The sequence below is a fragment of the Vollenhovia emeryi genome, unplaced genomic scaffold (assembly GCF_000949405.1).
Source record: "Vollenhovia emeryi isolate VEMERY1.0 unplaced genomic scaffold, V.emery_V1.0 DF939155.1, whole genome shotgun sequence".
Taxonomy (NCBI): domain Eukaryota; kingdom Metazoa; phylum Arthropoda; class Insecta; order Hymenoptera; family Formicidae; genus Vollenhovia; species Vollenhovia emeryi.
In genome coordinates, this window is record NW_011967211.1 from 1,373,308 (window position 1) to 1,389,009 (window position 15,702).

General features: G+C 40.8%; 3 protein-coding genes across 6 annotated transcripts in view; 2 read left to right on the forward strand and 1 right to left on the reverse strand.

Annotated features, from left to right (window-relative positions):
- Nucleotides 1-9,480, forward strand: part of LOC105565130 (myb protein) — a 33,226-nt gene extending 23,746 nt beyond the window's left edge. For 2 of the 3 annotated variants that reach the window (XM_012018072.1, XM_012018070.1), the window contains exons 2-10: nt 1,693-1,852; nt 2,713-2,877; nt 3,774-4,089; nt 4,272-4,563; nt 4,627-5,027; nt 5,177-5,499; nt 5,731-5,817; nt 7,629-7,757; nt 8,322-9,480. In XM_012018072.1, the coding sequence (XP_011873462.1) occupies nt 1,693-1,852; nt 2,713-2,877; nt 3,774-4,089; nt 4,272-4,563; nt 4,627-5,027; nt 5,177-5,499; nt 5,731-5,817; nt 7,629-7,757; nt 8,322-8,456 (2,008 nt within the window). In that variant the 3' untranslated portion in view covers nt 8,457-9,480. The remainder of the gene's footprint in view (nt 1-1,692; nt 1,853-2,712; nt 2,878-3,773; nt 4,090-4,271; nt 4,564-4,626; nt 5,028-5,176; nt 5,500-5,730; nt 5,818-7,628; nt 7,758-8,321) is intronic. The other variant, XM_012018071.1, reaches the window with a different exon arrangement.
- Nucleotides 9,481-9,910: 430 nt separating this feature from the next.
- On the reverse strand, nt 9,911-14,461 carry LOC105565208 (RING finger and CHY zinc finger domain-containing protein 1). The gene is made up of 5 exons (XM_012018210.1): nt 13,967-14,461; nt 13,060-13,377; nt 12,640-12,918; nt 12,458-12,548; nt 9,911-12,385 (listed from the first exon to the last, which is right to left on the reverse strand). The coding sequence occupies exons 1-5, from the start codon at nt 14,459-14,461 to the stop codon at nt 12,330-12,332; spliced, it is 1,239 nt and encodes a 412-aa protein (XP_011873600.1). The 3' UTR covers nt 9,911-12,329.
- A 481-nt stretch (nt 14,462-14,942) lies between these two features.
- The window catches only part of LOC105565132 (protoporphyrinogen oxidase), a 5,032-nt gene continuing 4,272 nt past the window's right edge, over nt 14,943-15,702 (forward strand). Inside the window, exons 1-2 of one of the 2 annotated variants that reach the window (XM_012018076.1) lie at nt 14,943-15,099; nt 15,595-15,663. The gene's annotated coding sequence lies outside the window, so the exon portion shown is untranslated. The remainder of the gene's footprint in view (nt 15,100-15,594; nt 15,664-15,702) is intronic. The other variant, XM_012018078.1, reaches the window with a different exon arrangement.

The window sequence follows — 15,702 nt, forward strand, 5'->3', positions numbered from 1 at the left end:
AATTAAAGAGCAGTTTCTTAATCGAGTTTAATAAATTGTTAAAATTCACAAGGCTTACATATGAAAACAAATTCGAAGGACTCAGAGCCATGACAGGATGTCAGTGTCGAAATAATTTTTATTTCGTCACCCAGGCTGAGGTAACATATTTTTCTCAACAAATTTGAAATAAAAATTATTTCGACACTAACATCCTGCCATGGCTCTGGATCCTGTATTCCTTTGAATTTTAATAAATTGTATATTTATTTAACGTCTTTAGTTATTTTATAACTCGCGCCGTCTCACCGCCCTGCCGAAAATAATGCTACAAAGTTCTACAAAACTATAAAATATAACTGCCAGAATCTAAGAAATTCTACGTAAATTTAAAAAGTGTTATAAAAATCAACATAAAGGTGTTATTAGAATTGGAACACTTTTGTTAATTTTTGTAATATTCTACAATTAAGCAGATGTTTTAATTCTTTAAGATGTTGTTTCTCAAATTTTTGAAACTAGTAAAGTTTTGTACTAATTTTTACAAAATTATACATTTTCATGAGATACTACTTGCAATAATTTCTTGATTTGAGAACATTGTAATTTGTGGTACTATTTCGTAGATATTTTTACAAAAAATTAATGTTTCAACGAAAATATAAAATTTTCTACAAATTTCTATTTCAAGTCAATTTATGTAGTTATTTATAGAAATTTTTTTCCGCTCGGGCGTAAAGGATGGACTTCTGTTCGGGGGGTGGCCAGGGAAGTCGGAGTATGTAAAAGCCTAATAAGGAAGTGCTCCAATTACCTGCGTACGAAACGTGACGGGAAGTCTCAGGGCGAGGGAGGATCAGGTCGTTTGTAACCGCAAGAACCGACATTTTCGCGGTCAGAATCGCTTCCCGAATCGCGATGGTGGCGAAATTAGAAGAGGGCGGCGACGATAAGAGCCGCGCGACAAAAAAGAAAAGAAAGGAAGAGTCGGGGCAGGAAGGATACTCACCCATCCGTGATTTCCCGTCTCAGCCGTTACTTCCCGGATAGATACAAGATACACATATTCGTTAAAGCTTCCGTATTCGGCTCTTGCGCTGTCATGGAGTCCTGATTCTCGCTGATTATGAGCAAACGGGAAGGAAGACGCTCATTTCCTCGCAGGACCATGTTATTTAGGAAATTACATTGTCAAAATCTTATCTCCCACTTACCACTTCTTACCGCCATTGTGAGTCTATGAGAATATCGAGTGTGCTTTGTCTTCTTCATCAGTGACTGCAATAAAATCTGACACGAATTATTTGACGAGAATAAACTGAATCTTGCAGTCTTGTAACTGCATCAAAGGTTTTAATATCTAAACGTGATCTTTTATTATAGAGGAAAGTTCCCTATTATGAGACAGGCTCCTAATATGAGATAGCGGGGGGTTTTCACTAAATTAATAGGCATCGTCTGTTGGTGCCACCATGAATTTACTGCCCTTGGAGTGAGATCTATTTAGCGGGAAGTTCATCGTTAGATTGTGTAATCGCCGCGAAAGAAGATTGTGATTGAATTTGGATATTGAAAACCTGCTATCTCATATTAGAAGCCTATCTTATATTGGGGGACCTTCCTCTATTAAAAAAATTATTTATTGCCTTTACTTACAATGAATTTGTCTCGACACCAGTTATCTCATTGCTATGCTATTGTTTGTTGTTCCAGGTCTCGATCTGGTTACGATTCTAGCAGCGGAGAGTCCGACAACGAGTACGGCGCACCGGTTAGTCAAGTACAGAACCAAGCGCCAAGTCAACGTCCTACAAACATCGCCAATTACGGGCAAGGGAAGCACATAAATAAAGGACGTTGGACCAAAGAAGAAGTAAGTTTATCGTCTTCTCAGTCTTTGCAAATGACATGGTATTGCGGTTCTATTTCATCAGTTTTATTTTGAGACCTGTGTGCTTTCAACCCTCGCTTCCACCACCATGGAATAATATTTTTCAAAGTTTTTCATACGTGAGGTACGGGGTATCGAATCCGGATTCTTCGCTTAACATACAATCGTTTCGATCGTTGAGCCAGTACCCCCCAAATGTTAGAAGAAAGTTCCCTGTTATGAGATAGCATGCTTTCAACGTCCAAATTCAATCACAAATTTTTCTTCGCGACGATTACGCGATCTAACAATGAATTTTCCATTTAACCAGAAAATGAAAAACCGGACCTTGGTCTGTTGAAAGTCAGTCGATTCAGAGAAAAACTTTTAACGTTCAACAGTGGATTAATCGCAATAAAATCAATATTTTACGAATTTTATTATCCGTCCGGGAAACTCTCCCGGCAGATCTTTTAAATTTATATCGGTTCCGGCTCTACGTTTTTATACGTCAGGCATATATATTGTTACGTGTATCGCTTCCATGCAGCAAGTTGAGGGGAAAGAGGACGGGGGAAAACAATGAACATGGGATCCCCCCCCCCCCCCAAAAAAAATGTCCACCCCTCGTATTTTCTGCAGCGAGTCGTGCCGCCGTGTCGGGAGGCAGATGCCTCGGTTACCCCATAGAACATGGGGTGTACTTACGCGGCTTCACGTGGGAAAGCCTACGAGGGTCGATCGATCTCCCATGCGTCCGTCCTTCCTCGTTTCGTGCATTTAAGGCGCGCGAATAAAACGCCAGTCGGGCAAGGTGGAACGAAATATTTTCACTCTTCTACAAATTGCTCTCCCTCTTGCAGGACGCTTTATTGAAACAACTGGTGAGCAACGCGGAACGGCAAGGCACTGGTTTACGATGGGACATCATATCCGGCCAGTTTCCAGATCGGAGCGACGTACAGTGCCAACAGAGATGGGCGAAGGTCGTGAACCCGGAGCTGGTCAAGGGTCCGTGGACGAAGGAGGTGGGCAGCTTTCGCTAACGTCCCATTCTCACCATCCCGAAAACCTTTCCCGAATTTCATCAGTCTTCGATAATCTTACACCAAATATATATGTACGATAAAATGAGTATGTTTGATGCGATCGCACTTGGACTTCTCTTCCGCAACTCCGAAGAATTACTGAATCGTTTATAGAAATCATTAAAGTTTCAAAAAGAAGGTGAGTTTCACGAAGCCGAATGTTTTCCCTCGCGTTGTTACGACGACCGAGTGCCGCATCGATGCCGCGAAGCGGTCACGTTGCAGCCGAGTTTTTCAATGCCGACCGCTGCGTAGGATAGCGCCGTTGTACGGCACTGCACATACCACCTACACGAGGCGAACCGCATACAGACATAAGAATCCCGGCACTCGTGCCTGCCGCTCGCCTCGGTGGGGTATGCAATAAGAAAAAGCTGGGATCGCGGTGATGCTGCGTCGCCATGCCAATGCACTTGGCAACAGTCAAGGGCAAGTAGCGCGACTCCGGGACTCTCGAGTACGTGCGATTATAGCGTTTCCCACTGATATCCCTTCGCCGAGGTACCTGCTCGGTATCTTGCTTATACTCGCATGTCGTCCTATAACAAATCAGATTATTTATGATTAGACGTGTAGACGTGAGATGTTCAGGGCGTAACATTTTTCTTGAAGCTACATTTCTTGGCAGAAAGCTGAAACTAAATCGTTATTTCATTATCGAATATTATTTTACTAGTCTTGAGATTCCCATATTGCGTTCATATGTTAAAAGAAACTATGTAAATGCAACGCAAATAATGCATACGAATTTCTTATTGCTGCAAAATATTTCTTTAAGATATCTTACATGGATACACGTTCCTTCATTATATTTCACAAATTCTTCTGTTTTACAGGAAGATGAGAAGGTGGTGGAACTTGTAGAAAAATATGGCCCGAAGAAGTGGACGCTGATAGCGCGGTATCTTCGAGGCCGGATCGGCAAGCAGTGCCGAGAACGATGGCACAATCACTTGAATCCAGATATAAAGAAAACAGCATGGACGGAGGCTGAGGATAGAGTAATCGTCGAGGCCCATCGGCGGGTCGGCAATCAATGGGCAAAGATCGCCAAGCTCTTGCCGGGTAGGACTGACAATGCGATTAAAAATCATTGGAATAGTACGATGAGAAGGAAATATGAAGGCGAGGAAGGAAGAACTGCGACTAAAGGTACTACTTGCGATATGGGCGGTGATATAAAAATTTTGCTGTAACAATATCATAACAATATGTAATGTTTAACGTGATAAAATATGTGATTTTTCCTTATTGAACTGTATGTAATTCTGTTTATAATGCCTGCTAGACTTGATAGAAAACTGTTAGAAATAAACGAAATTCACTGTATATAGGCAGAAGCAAGAGAAAAAATACTCATGGCACTGCCCTAAGGGATCCACTTCTTCTGGACGATGATCAGAATCCGATGAAGGCTGCCTCGAGCAGTTCGACAGTAACGGCGGGTAGCTCTTCTCAAAATCTCAACATCGATCTGGATTGGGTCAGAAATTGGGAACAGCATGCTACAGCGGGATACCAGAACACACTACAGATGAACAGGCATACGCACGACATTGAAAAGTCTGATTCTCCATTGAAAAGAGGCTCTGCGCGAGTGAAAACCGAAACGGTCTCGTTACCAAAGTATGTCTTTGACACGAACGAATATCCATTTATTTCTTTCCGTATTAATAATTCTATCTGTAGATATTTCAACCTGCAACAAATGCCAAACGAGACGTCCGGTTCAAAGAGTTCGGAAATAAAACTGATGCCGATGCCCGACATAGAGGATACGTCCGAACAGCACATGGAGAAGAAGAGTCAGCCGCCTATATTACGTAGGCGCAAAAACAATAACATTTTGCTGCAGAGGATAGACATCTCTGCCACCGGGGATCACTCGGATTACATCGTAATGAGCCAACAGGTGCAAACGGGAAACATCACCCCCTCAACTCCTATCAAGCAACTTCCGTTCAGTCCTTCGCAATTTCTGAACAGTCTGAGTCCGTCGGAGACGTGGCCGCGCGCGAGTACGCCTAAGGGAAGCAGTCCTGGTCCGCTTACGACTCCGCAACCTACTGGTTTCCGACGAAGTCAAAACGGTATACCCCCTATTGAATTTATATGTATCGCTACAAGTTTCAAACGAATCGTATAAATTCGCAAATTCAATATTTTTCTATAGCCCATGAAATATCTACTAAATTAATGCCTACGTGTACATTTTAAGTAAATGAAAGATTTTTCTTAGGTTCGCTCGTTGCTTTTACAGACGGTAATACACCAAGGACACCTACGCCATTCAAAAACGCCCTGGCTGAGCTCGAACGACGAACCGGAGCCGGTCAGTTGCCTGCTACTCCTAGTCGCCTGGATGCACTGACTGAGATAATAAAGCAGGAGACTGAGAATGAGGCTGGAACGAGTACGATTCAGGACCAAGATTCGGGCTACAACAGTATGATACGAAGGCGTGGTAAAGAGAACAGTGCGCCAGGAAAACGCGCGCGGAAGGCGCTTTCCTCGGCTTGGGCTCAGGATAGCTCCGAAATGAGTTTCCTTGTGGAAACGCCAGTATGTTGTTCAGATAATCACGTTGCGTTCAATGAACACAAAAGTTACAAGTGATCAGCTTTTACAAAATGCATCTGACTTGATAAATCCATAAATATATATTGTACCAGTCACAATTTCATCTCCAATATGTAATTTTATAACATTTTAATTGTTATGTTGATTGAACGCACTCATAACTCCCGAGAAATTTGCAACAAACGGATAATATACTTGTTTCTTCTATCGTAGAGTAAAAGTTTGGATACTTCTGCACTGTTCTCGCCTGCATCTATGGCGTTGGAAGATAGCTTTTTGACAGGAACCAGTCCCACAAAGGTAGAACAGCGTACTCAAAATCAAAGTCAGATTCATAATCGACCCGTCCTATCCTATTATTATTCTCGAAATCCTCCTTAGACACGCTAGCCGGCCTTCTAACTTCTCTTCCCCAATGCTACTATGTCTTTGTACTTAAATTTTTGCCTGTATCTTCACATCTTATGTTTACATAATGCTTCTCTTACTCATTATTATTTTTTTCTCGAGGACAAAGTCCAATTAGCGCAGGAGATATCAATAACGCTGTTGTTCTTCTACTGCTATTTGTATTCCTTTCGTCGCTTAATATTGCCCAATCCAAAGATTATCATTCTTGTTAATTTTAGGTATAATACTATACATATACAAACTAACATTAAGGTCACTCGGTCTATTTATTGAAACTTACATCAATGCCTGAGAGCTTGGTGGCTAATTTATATTTCTTTAATATTACTATTAATTTTTTATCATTATCATAAATATTAATTTTGTACATCGTAAAATGAAAGAAAATGTTTATGTTATTCATTTGTGACCAATAGAAGAAAGCGTTTAAATTTATTTATACGCATACCTTTGTGACAAACATTCGTTGGTCTCGCAAATTGTGGTCATTTCTATCTTCTGCTCGAAGAATTATTTCGTTGTAAGCTTGTACATACAATCGGCATGTGACCGATCTTGTTTCGTTTTTGTTTGCTTCAGTATTATTAACTTTGCTGAGAATAAATTCTGATAACGAATCGTGAATGACTAATATATTAATAACGTTGCTTGAAAAATATGCGGCTACCGCCGCATATGGGAAAGGGTTTCGTACAATCGATCCTACGTAAATTTTGTCATTTCAAACATGTTAACATCCATCCTGATCTTTACCCTTTATAACGAATCCTCGATGTAGCCCTGCACGAGCATAATGTTTTTTTAATTATTTTTATTAGTATTTATATATAAAATAATATATATGTAAATATTTATATTATTTATACGTACTTGTTTTCTTTTTTTTATAATATATTGAGTTGTCGCATGTTAATTGCATACACTAACTAATAAATTGCATTCACTAACTGAAATAGTTTTCCTCGTACAGGCCTGGCCTAGCGTACCAAAGTACCTCAATCTTTTCCCAATCCAAAGATATTTATACGGAATATCCGGTCGAGAACAACCTTAGTGTACGGCGCGAATCCAAAATGTGAAGGCCTAGTCTCTTTTTTTTTATTTGGACATATGTTCAAATTGACCATTGAGATAAAGCATCATGCGTTTTTCCACCTCTCTTTCTCACATACTGAGACCTTTTTTGAAAAGAAAAAGAATCCAGAGAGATCTTTATCATTTTCCTTATTTTATAAAGTTTAGTAGAAAAGTCGGAATGAAAGTAATCCAGATATTCTTAAATTATAGTTTGATGAGTTGAGAGAGTATTTGGAGATGAGATCTTGTAAACTTGAGCTTGTAAACAGGGAGCGGTATACAAACAAAAGTCCTTGCCTAGAATCAGCCTTTACACCTTCATCCAAGAGCCTAGTCATTCCACAAATTGTGGGCAGTCTTCTCCTCTTTTTCTCTCTCTCTTTCTCTTCCTCTGGATAAACGTTAAAAGCGAAATGAGAACACAACGAGAAGTGTCATCGCAATTCCTTTAATCCTCGAAAAATATGAGTTTCGATCTGTCATCTGAGATCTGTCTCTCTTCAATTACTTGCAAGTCTTTTCCCCTCTCGTATCCCTCAAAATCACTCTTTGAAATATATCTATTTTTTTCTAAGAACATTCTCTTATTCGCCGGCTGTAGCTAGTGTGTCTATCCTTTCCAGACTCCTCACGACTTTACGTCCGTACAACAACGGAAGCCGAATGCCAAGAGAGCGATCACGTTCGACGCATTCGACAGTCCTTATTGTATCTTCAGCCCTCTGCCTCTCAGACCGGTAAAACGCACCAAGGTAAGTTTCTCGTTTAAAACTTTGTCTTTTTCACGCAGGTCGTGTACTTACAAACGTTAATTAGATCGAGCTTTAATTTACTTTCAAATTAATTGAATGATTGCAACTAATTATAAATTGGATGCAGTTATGCAATAAAGAACCGAGTGTCATTTCCGTATTGATATTTAGTTCTGTATTGCAAAGAGATCATGGAGGTCTTGTATGATGACCTAACTTCTATCTGTAAACAATCGCGCATGACACAAGAAGATATATATTTGAGGTCAGTCGTTATATTTAAGATAATGTTGGCGCAAAATTTCATTTTTAATTTTTCGCGAAACTTGTTCCAGCGGAAAAGTGAGATTTTGGAGTTGGTTCCGCATTGCAGAACTGTATCCAATTGTGTCCGATATTGTATGTTTATATCACAGCAATTATTAAATTTTACATTCGTTACTGCGTGCGCGGCTAGGTAGAATGTTGTAATAAATTAAACAAGTCCCATATTGTAACACGGCTGCTACAGGTGTACTGCGCTAAAATTGCAATAATCAAAGGATTTTTTTCCCCCAATCATAGACACAATTGGAAACGCAATGGATAACAGTGGCGTGCGGTCGTACCCATGACCAGATTGAGATGACCCGAGCCGCCCGACGCTTCTTGAGCAATCACGGGTGGCTGCCGTTGTGTCCACGTTCTTTAAATTTTTGAGAAAAGGAAGAACGGAAAGGAATGTAAAAAAGCTGAATACCGGCGCTCGGATGCACTTTGTCGTACAAAAGAAGAAATGTCAGAGATGACATAACTAGTCGTAGATGAAAATATAAGGCCGCTTCTGTTTCAGGAACGCGTGATCACTATCGGTTGTTTCACGCGCTATGAATTCGAAATGTAAATTATTCAACGAATTCGATCGGTTGACCTCGATGTGCATAGATTAACTCTACACTGCACGGGTAAAAAGGAGAATATCTGAGAAAAAGGTGGTAAAAGTAAATGATGGTAAAATCATATCCTTTGGAAAATGATGACAAATCCAGAATCATGGAAACGGGTATCTTTCTTCCTCCATCTTTCTCTTTAGAAAGTTGCACACACACACACACACACACACACATTTTTATCATGCACTTACAAAAAACAATTTACTTATTCGAATAATTGATATTTGCTTCTGGAAGTTATAGGTTGCTAAAAAAGAAAATTATATTTTTCCTCTTGCGAGATAATTATCTAACATAAAAGAGCAGATGTGAGAGATGGAGCGAAGATGTTTCACGAGTTGTAAACTTTACAAAACATTGTCACTTTGTAGAATTATTTTATACTTTGAGATTACTTTTTGGAGATATACCTACTTCATATATGTTTGTTTCCTTTTTGAAGTTGGGATTCTGAATCTACTTTTGAACAGGTACCAAATGAAAGTTGAATTTGTGCAAAGACAAGACTATGTTTAACCCGTGTGCGCACTGTAGGGTTAAAAGTTTCTCGTCGTTGTAGATATCGTCGGTAATTTTGGACGCGTCGAGTGCAATTTGTTGAATTCGCTTACACGTAACATACGATAACCAAAACACGGTGCAACCGAATTTTCAAACGTTCATTACGGGATTGTTGCACTTTGCCGACTTAAATTCTGTCGCGCCGTTCTCACCCAAGGTGTAAGTAATACGAATACGAAAATAGATTTTTTAGTGTCCACATACTGGATAATAAGAAGTAGGATACTATATATAATTTTGTAATTTTATTTACTAGCTTTCCTTCCGTCCCATGAGAGAATGATTTCAGTCTGCCTATCTGATTAAATTGAAGAGAAAATGAATTTAAAACATAGGCAATAAATCTAAACGTCATTATCGCGTGACATTGTTACGTTTATTCTAGAGGCGATTTCTATGGGAAGTATCTGGCAGATGGAATCATTCCTTCATAGAACAAAAACCTGCCTCAAAATAGCAATCCTGCTTCCGTTTCATCATGAAATTTTTAATGCACATACCTGAAAGATCGAATAAACGCGGATACCAAATTATTATACTCTCGTCGAAACACACGCCATTTTCGTACCATTTCTTGTCCTCTCTCTTTCTCTCTCCCTCTCTCTCTCTCCTTCCCTCTCTTTTCTATGGGAAAGATGAAAAGAATAAATTTATAATTCATTTATTTGATATAGTAGTATATATTATACGTAATATAAAACAAAATCATTATTGCAACCATTATGTACAAAGAACCTTTGTAATTCATATTTAATTTACAAGTGAATAATAAAATCGTGATAATAATCACAATGGGATCTACGTATATCGTTCTGTGTCACAAAGTATCTCTAATGCAGATAGGACACTATGCGTGATGCTTTTAATCTGTCGACAAGTCCTAAACAGGTAAACATTTAACATTAATCAAGTTGTTTCAGTAGAACTAGCAACATTACACAATTAAATGCAATTGTCATAGCACCCATTAATATTCCTGAAAACATATATGTATGTATATATGAAGAACAATATTAACGAATGTGACAATTATTAATTGCACTGTTTGCCGATGTATGGAATTATATAACAATATAACATAATATAACAATATGATATCGAGCAGCCTAAAAAATTTTCGACACTTGTGCATCCAAGTATGCTTCATTTTTATAACATTGTATATAAAAGAGAAACCTACAGATTTTTAAGTGCTGCTCAATATTTTAGAGCTTGTTAAAAATATCACTAAAACATAAAAAATGTCGCTAAAATATATAATTAATATTCTCTCAAATAGATTGAAAAAATGGAATGATAAAGGTCAACGACGTATCGATTTGCCTCAGAAATGAAATCTTGTAAAATTGCATTTCAAGCGACACTTGACCTATAACATTTTAAATAATCCTACATCAAATCCGAGCTTTACAGAAAACTTAATCGCGTTTGTCGAATGTTTCTAGAAGTTCATCATAAAGTGAGCTATATTTGACAACAGCTATTCAGCAATTAGAAATTATCAAACGTGACAGTAAGATTCATTATATTAATGCCGTGATTATTCGAGTATTTCGTCTAGATATGTGTACAATTACACTAAAACAGATTATGTAGATTTATATATTAATAGGTGAATGTAATTAGCTAGTAGAAGAATGCTTCTTATTAATCAACGAAAAGTACTTTTCCCTAATTATTCGCTATAACATTGATACATTTTATTGTTGCATTAATGTGTGCCACCCATGTGGATTCGTCTGTGTTTTGTATAAAACATTCACACTTACGAGAAAAATCGTAATAGGAGCAGCAATACGCGCTCAAATCTTCCGCGACTAGATTATGTGACTAAATGAGATCTTTTCCTAAATAAAACAGAATGTATAAGGCTGGAAGTTTCCTAGCGATTTACGAACAGAAATTTGTCAAGCTTAACTAACTCTTGTTTTTACATGGTTGACTTATGCGAAATGTACTGTCATTTAAAGTACAAACAGTTAGGCCATCGGTTTATACATTTTAATATGGCAAGAGTGCTATACGGATTGTCTTCTACTGCCAATGATAGGATTTTGTAGATATTTATGCAGAACTAGTGTTGCAGCAACGCACATATACATACACATATATATATATATGTGCAGAATATGTAGTTTTACTCAATATAGGGTGACACCGTGCTACATTACCTAATAACATGAAAAATTTCGAAACGTATTATTTTTTCCATCTTCTCTTAAACACACGTACATATACACACATACATACACACGTGCCATTTCACAATTTTCTAATTATTTTCTTAGGCGTAATTAGTAGTCAGTTACTAACGCAGTTGCCATCCTGAAGATAAATGTAACCAGACGCAGAAAATATATACAGAATGTCCAAAGATCTACCACGCGGAATTTGTATCGATAATCTTTTTGGAGCAATTTGAAATTCAAATTTTCTGGACCAAGAATGTTAAAGTAATTACAAGTACTTTTAAGCTAAGAAAGGAATGCAACGCTTTAATCACAGAATTTATTGAGATTGAAAAGTTGCAACAAAATCAAATATATATATATATATTTTTAAAGAATCAACTCTAAATTTATCACATATTTCTGAAATATTGCGCGACAAGTCTGGAATATCTCATCTAACGAGATAAAAATGGCGAAAACAAAATCGATAACGTAATATACTCAAAAAAGATGTTCTGCAAACCATTTCCATGTTGACCCCTTTATCGTTCATTGCGTTTTCAGGTGTAATTTACTAAACACAGAGTTTGCAGAAATATTCTTGTTATATGTACTTACGTTAACGAAATCATCTATTCAACCTCAAAGATTGTGCTATAGCGTGTTATAAAAAAACCGAAAACGGTTATTTAGTTCTGACAATATCAGTGGTCATTTAACAGATATCTTATCTTTTACTGTACTACTTCGGCTAAACAAAAAGTATTACGGAGGCAACAAAAGTGCAATTTGCTACAAAAAGACGAAATAAAGACAAAATTTAAAAATACAAATACTCTTCTATCATCATTACTAAGGTATATTCCTTCCACGATGGATAATATCGGATAATATTCCGAACTTTGGCTTTACGATCCCTCTTTCTCTTCTGTAACACCAGCTGCTTCGTTCAGGGCGTCGGGATCTGTACAAATTATCGAGAATTCACATAATCGTCCACGGACGTGAAATCAATCGATTAGCAATTGATCGTCACCTGAACAAGGGGAGCCTTTTATCCTGCAGGTATTGTAGCTACCACAGTTTAAACACTTCAACCCGACGATGTGAAACTTTACCGTACATTCCTGAAATAACAGGTATCTTGCCATTAATATCTCCTACTCATTTTCCTACGCCACAATATTCGGGATATATGTATGAACAAGTAGATTTCACCTCGTGGCAGTCTTTACATAAGATATCGGTTTTGCAGTCGTTATATTCCTCCGGCATCGGTGTCAGCGACACTTCCGCGTCCAAGTATTTCCACAAATCCGTCATATCTAAGAGCGACACCTGGCAGGACGGGCAGGCGTAATGTCCCGAGTTCAACAATTCCTCAAAACACATGCGGTGAAGCAAATGCCCACAATCGGGAATGTGACATGGTATGCGACTCGTGTGTATGTCTTCCAGGCACACGGGACAATTGGAATGTGAGACATTTTCTATGCACTGCAAAATCAAATTTGTGCCACATTTATATTACAATAAGCTACGTAAAATGTAAATGGCAGCGTTCAATTGTTCCTCCGTGCGCTCGGAATAATAAGCGATAATAATTTTACCATACGTGCATTTTTGCGTCATCCTTACCGTATGTCCGTTTTGCAACTGAATCGGCAAGCACATATTGCACTTGGCACAGTGGAAAAACTTGTCACGGCCACCGACTCTACATATTCCACATCCGTCGCAGTGGTATTGATTTTTATCCTCGTCGTCAAAAAGATTGCACTCGAGGCATGTGTACTTGCCAAATTGACAGTGGCAACTCTGGCAAGTGGCTTGCACAGATTGACGGGCGTCGCAAAGCACGCATATCAATTCTGTGACTTCTTTCCTGTTCACTGTGTGTGTTTCCTGCTCGTCGTGACAAAACCGACAGGTGTACACCTTGTTGCAGCATGGAGTCTACAAAAAAGCAAGAGCGTACCAAAAAAGATTAGATATATTATAATTCCTAATTTGTGCAACAACTGTACACGTATATACATGTACATACAATTACGTGTAAAATAAATACGCAAGAAATTTGAAAGAATAAGAGAGCTAAATACACAAGAGTTTCGCGACTAAGGCCCGGTTTCACCAAACGTCGCTCAACTTCAATCTTACAATTAGCTTAATTCACGTCTGTCTCTTTCTAAAATAACAGAAAGAGACAAAGAACGAATTAAGCTAAGCTTAAAGTTAAACAACATTGGTGAAACTGGATCCAAGGTCTGGTTTCACCGACGTTGTTTAACTTCAAGCTTAGCTTAATTCCTTCCTTGTCTCTTTCCAACTGTTACTTTTGAAAGAGACAAAGAACGAATTAAACCAAGCTTGGAATCCGCGCGACGTTGGTGAAACCGGGCAACACTCAACATTTAAATTGCAGTATCCCTGTCTAAAAAAATACTACAAGTAAAATGTTTCGCATTTTGAGAAACGCCAATTTTGAACTGTTCATAGCAACATTGATCGAATCATCAGTGAGTGTATGTAAATAAGACTGTACCACGAATTTGGACTTGCGCTTGTAGTGCTCGCAGCCGTAGTTATTGCTCGCAGCGGCATGCGTCTCCTTGCCGGAGGTGGACGGGAGATACATCGTCCAGACGCAGTCTCCCTTCTTGGCGGGCTTCCGGGCCTCCTTGCGATCCCTGTCGTCGCAGGCCTCCTTGCGGTTTCTGTCGTCGCAAGCCGCGCAGGCCTCCTTGCGGTCCCTGCCGTCGCAGGCCGCGCAGGCCTCCTTGCGATCCCTGTCGTCGCAACCGGCGGCCTGCTCGGCGTCGCTACTCGGATCCTCGTCGTCGCGGAACGTGACTCGGGCGCCCTGGCTCCGCTCGTTGCTGGCGCGATCCGCGGCGGCCTCCTCGGCGCCGTCGCGTCCCGACGCCCCGTCGTCGCGCTCGCCAACGACCTCGTCGTCGGCGGCGCCGTCGTTGCCCGCCGCCCCCTCGTCGTCGCGATCCGCGACGGCGCGCGCGTTCTCGCTGTCGCTGTTCTCCATGCCGACGTACCCCTACGATTACGCTGCCTCCCTATCTCGTCGGCCTCATCGACCCAGGACGCGACCTTGCCGTCGATTAACGCCGGCGCATCTCGCGCACGCTCTCGTCGTCGTTTTCGTCCTCGTCCTCGTCCTCGGAGCCGTGACTCGAGTCCTTATTTCTGTAAACGAGACCGCCGTGCCCCCCTCGGACGACGCGCGACGAGAAGTCACTCGGGGACGCGGCGCGACGCGACGCGACGCGGCTCGGCTCGGCTCGGCTCAGCTCGGCTCGGTTTCAGGGCCAGTTAAAGGTCTCGGCGCGAAGCAGCGTCGGCGTGATTCCAGGAAAACGGGGTCGATTCGCGTGCGCTCCGTCACGCGGGGCATCCACCAGCGGCGGCAACAGCTCGCTACTACGCGACGATCGCCGCGCTACGCGCTCGACACAGCGGAGTTTGCACTTTCGCACAGTCGCTCGGCCGTTGCAACATCTCGCGAAAGACGACGTCAGCGCGGTCAGCCGCGGGACAGCCCCGAGGGGCAGGAGGGAGGAGGCCACACCGCCAATCCCGCGCGTCTACGCTCTGCACCGCCGACTCTGCGCGTCTAGGTATAACTCGTGCGTCGTGACCGTTGGAGAGCGTCCGGACGGGGCCGTAAGTCTCCCCCAAGCCTCCCCTTTGCTGCGCGTTCGAATAGATGCCAAGTCACGAGTCCCCTCACGTGCCGCCTCTCGCCGTGATTTTCTGTACATTCTAATTCGACATACAACGACCGTTTGTCGCTTGTAGAGATTCAATTTCGCGGGTGGGAAGGGCAGAAAGTTCAAAGAGAGCGGACGAGGAGGGACACTGGGACCTCGCACGTGTTCCCGCCTGTGAAACATAACCTGCTGTCCCGAGATCGCTTCAAAAGTGTCATACGGGTTACAGCGATATTGCGCTACATGTGAGAAACGATTCGTCGAATCGACGTCGATCGAGAATCCTTTCTCGCTGGATTTAGAGGAGATTTCCCTATTATGAGACACGTTCCTAATATGGGACAGCAGGGTTTCTGCGGCGCCATCTGTTGGCTCCACCATGAATTTATTGTCTTCGGCTGTGTTCCGATATTCACTGCCAGTAATGCAAATCTCTACACATTTTCAGTACCGGCGGTGAATATCGGAATCACAGCCTTTCAAGTGAAATCTGTTTAGTGGAAAATTCGAATCCTATCGCGACGTTAGAGCTACTAGATAAAGGGGAGCTGACTCG

Coding starts and splice junctions, on each gene's coding strand:
- LOC105565208 (XM_012018210.1), bottom strand. CDS start 14,461: ATGGAGAACAGCGACAGCGAGAACGCGCGCGCCGTCGCGGATCGCGAC. Junction 12,919..13,059: donor AGTTGCAAAACGGACATACG/GTAAGGATGACG, acceptor TTGATTTTGCAG/TGCATAGAAAATGTCTCACA. Junction 12,386..12,457: donor AAAAGGCTCCCCTTGTTCAG/GTGACGATCAAT, acceptor TAATTTGTACAG/ATCCCGACGCCCTGAACGAA.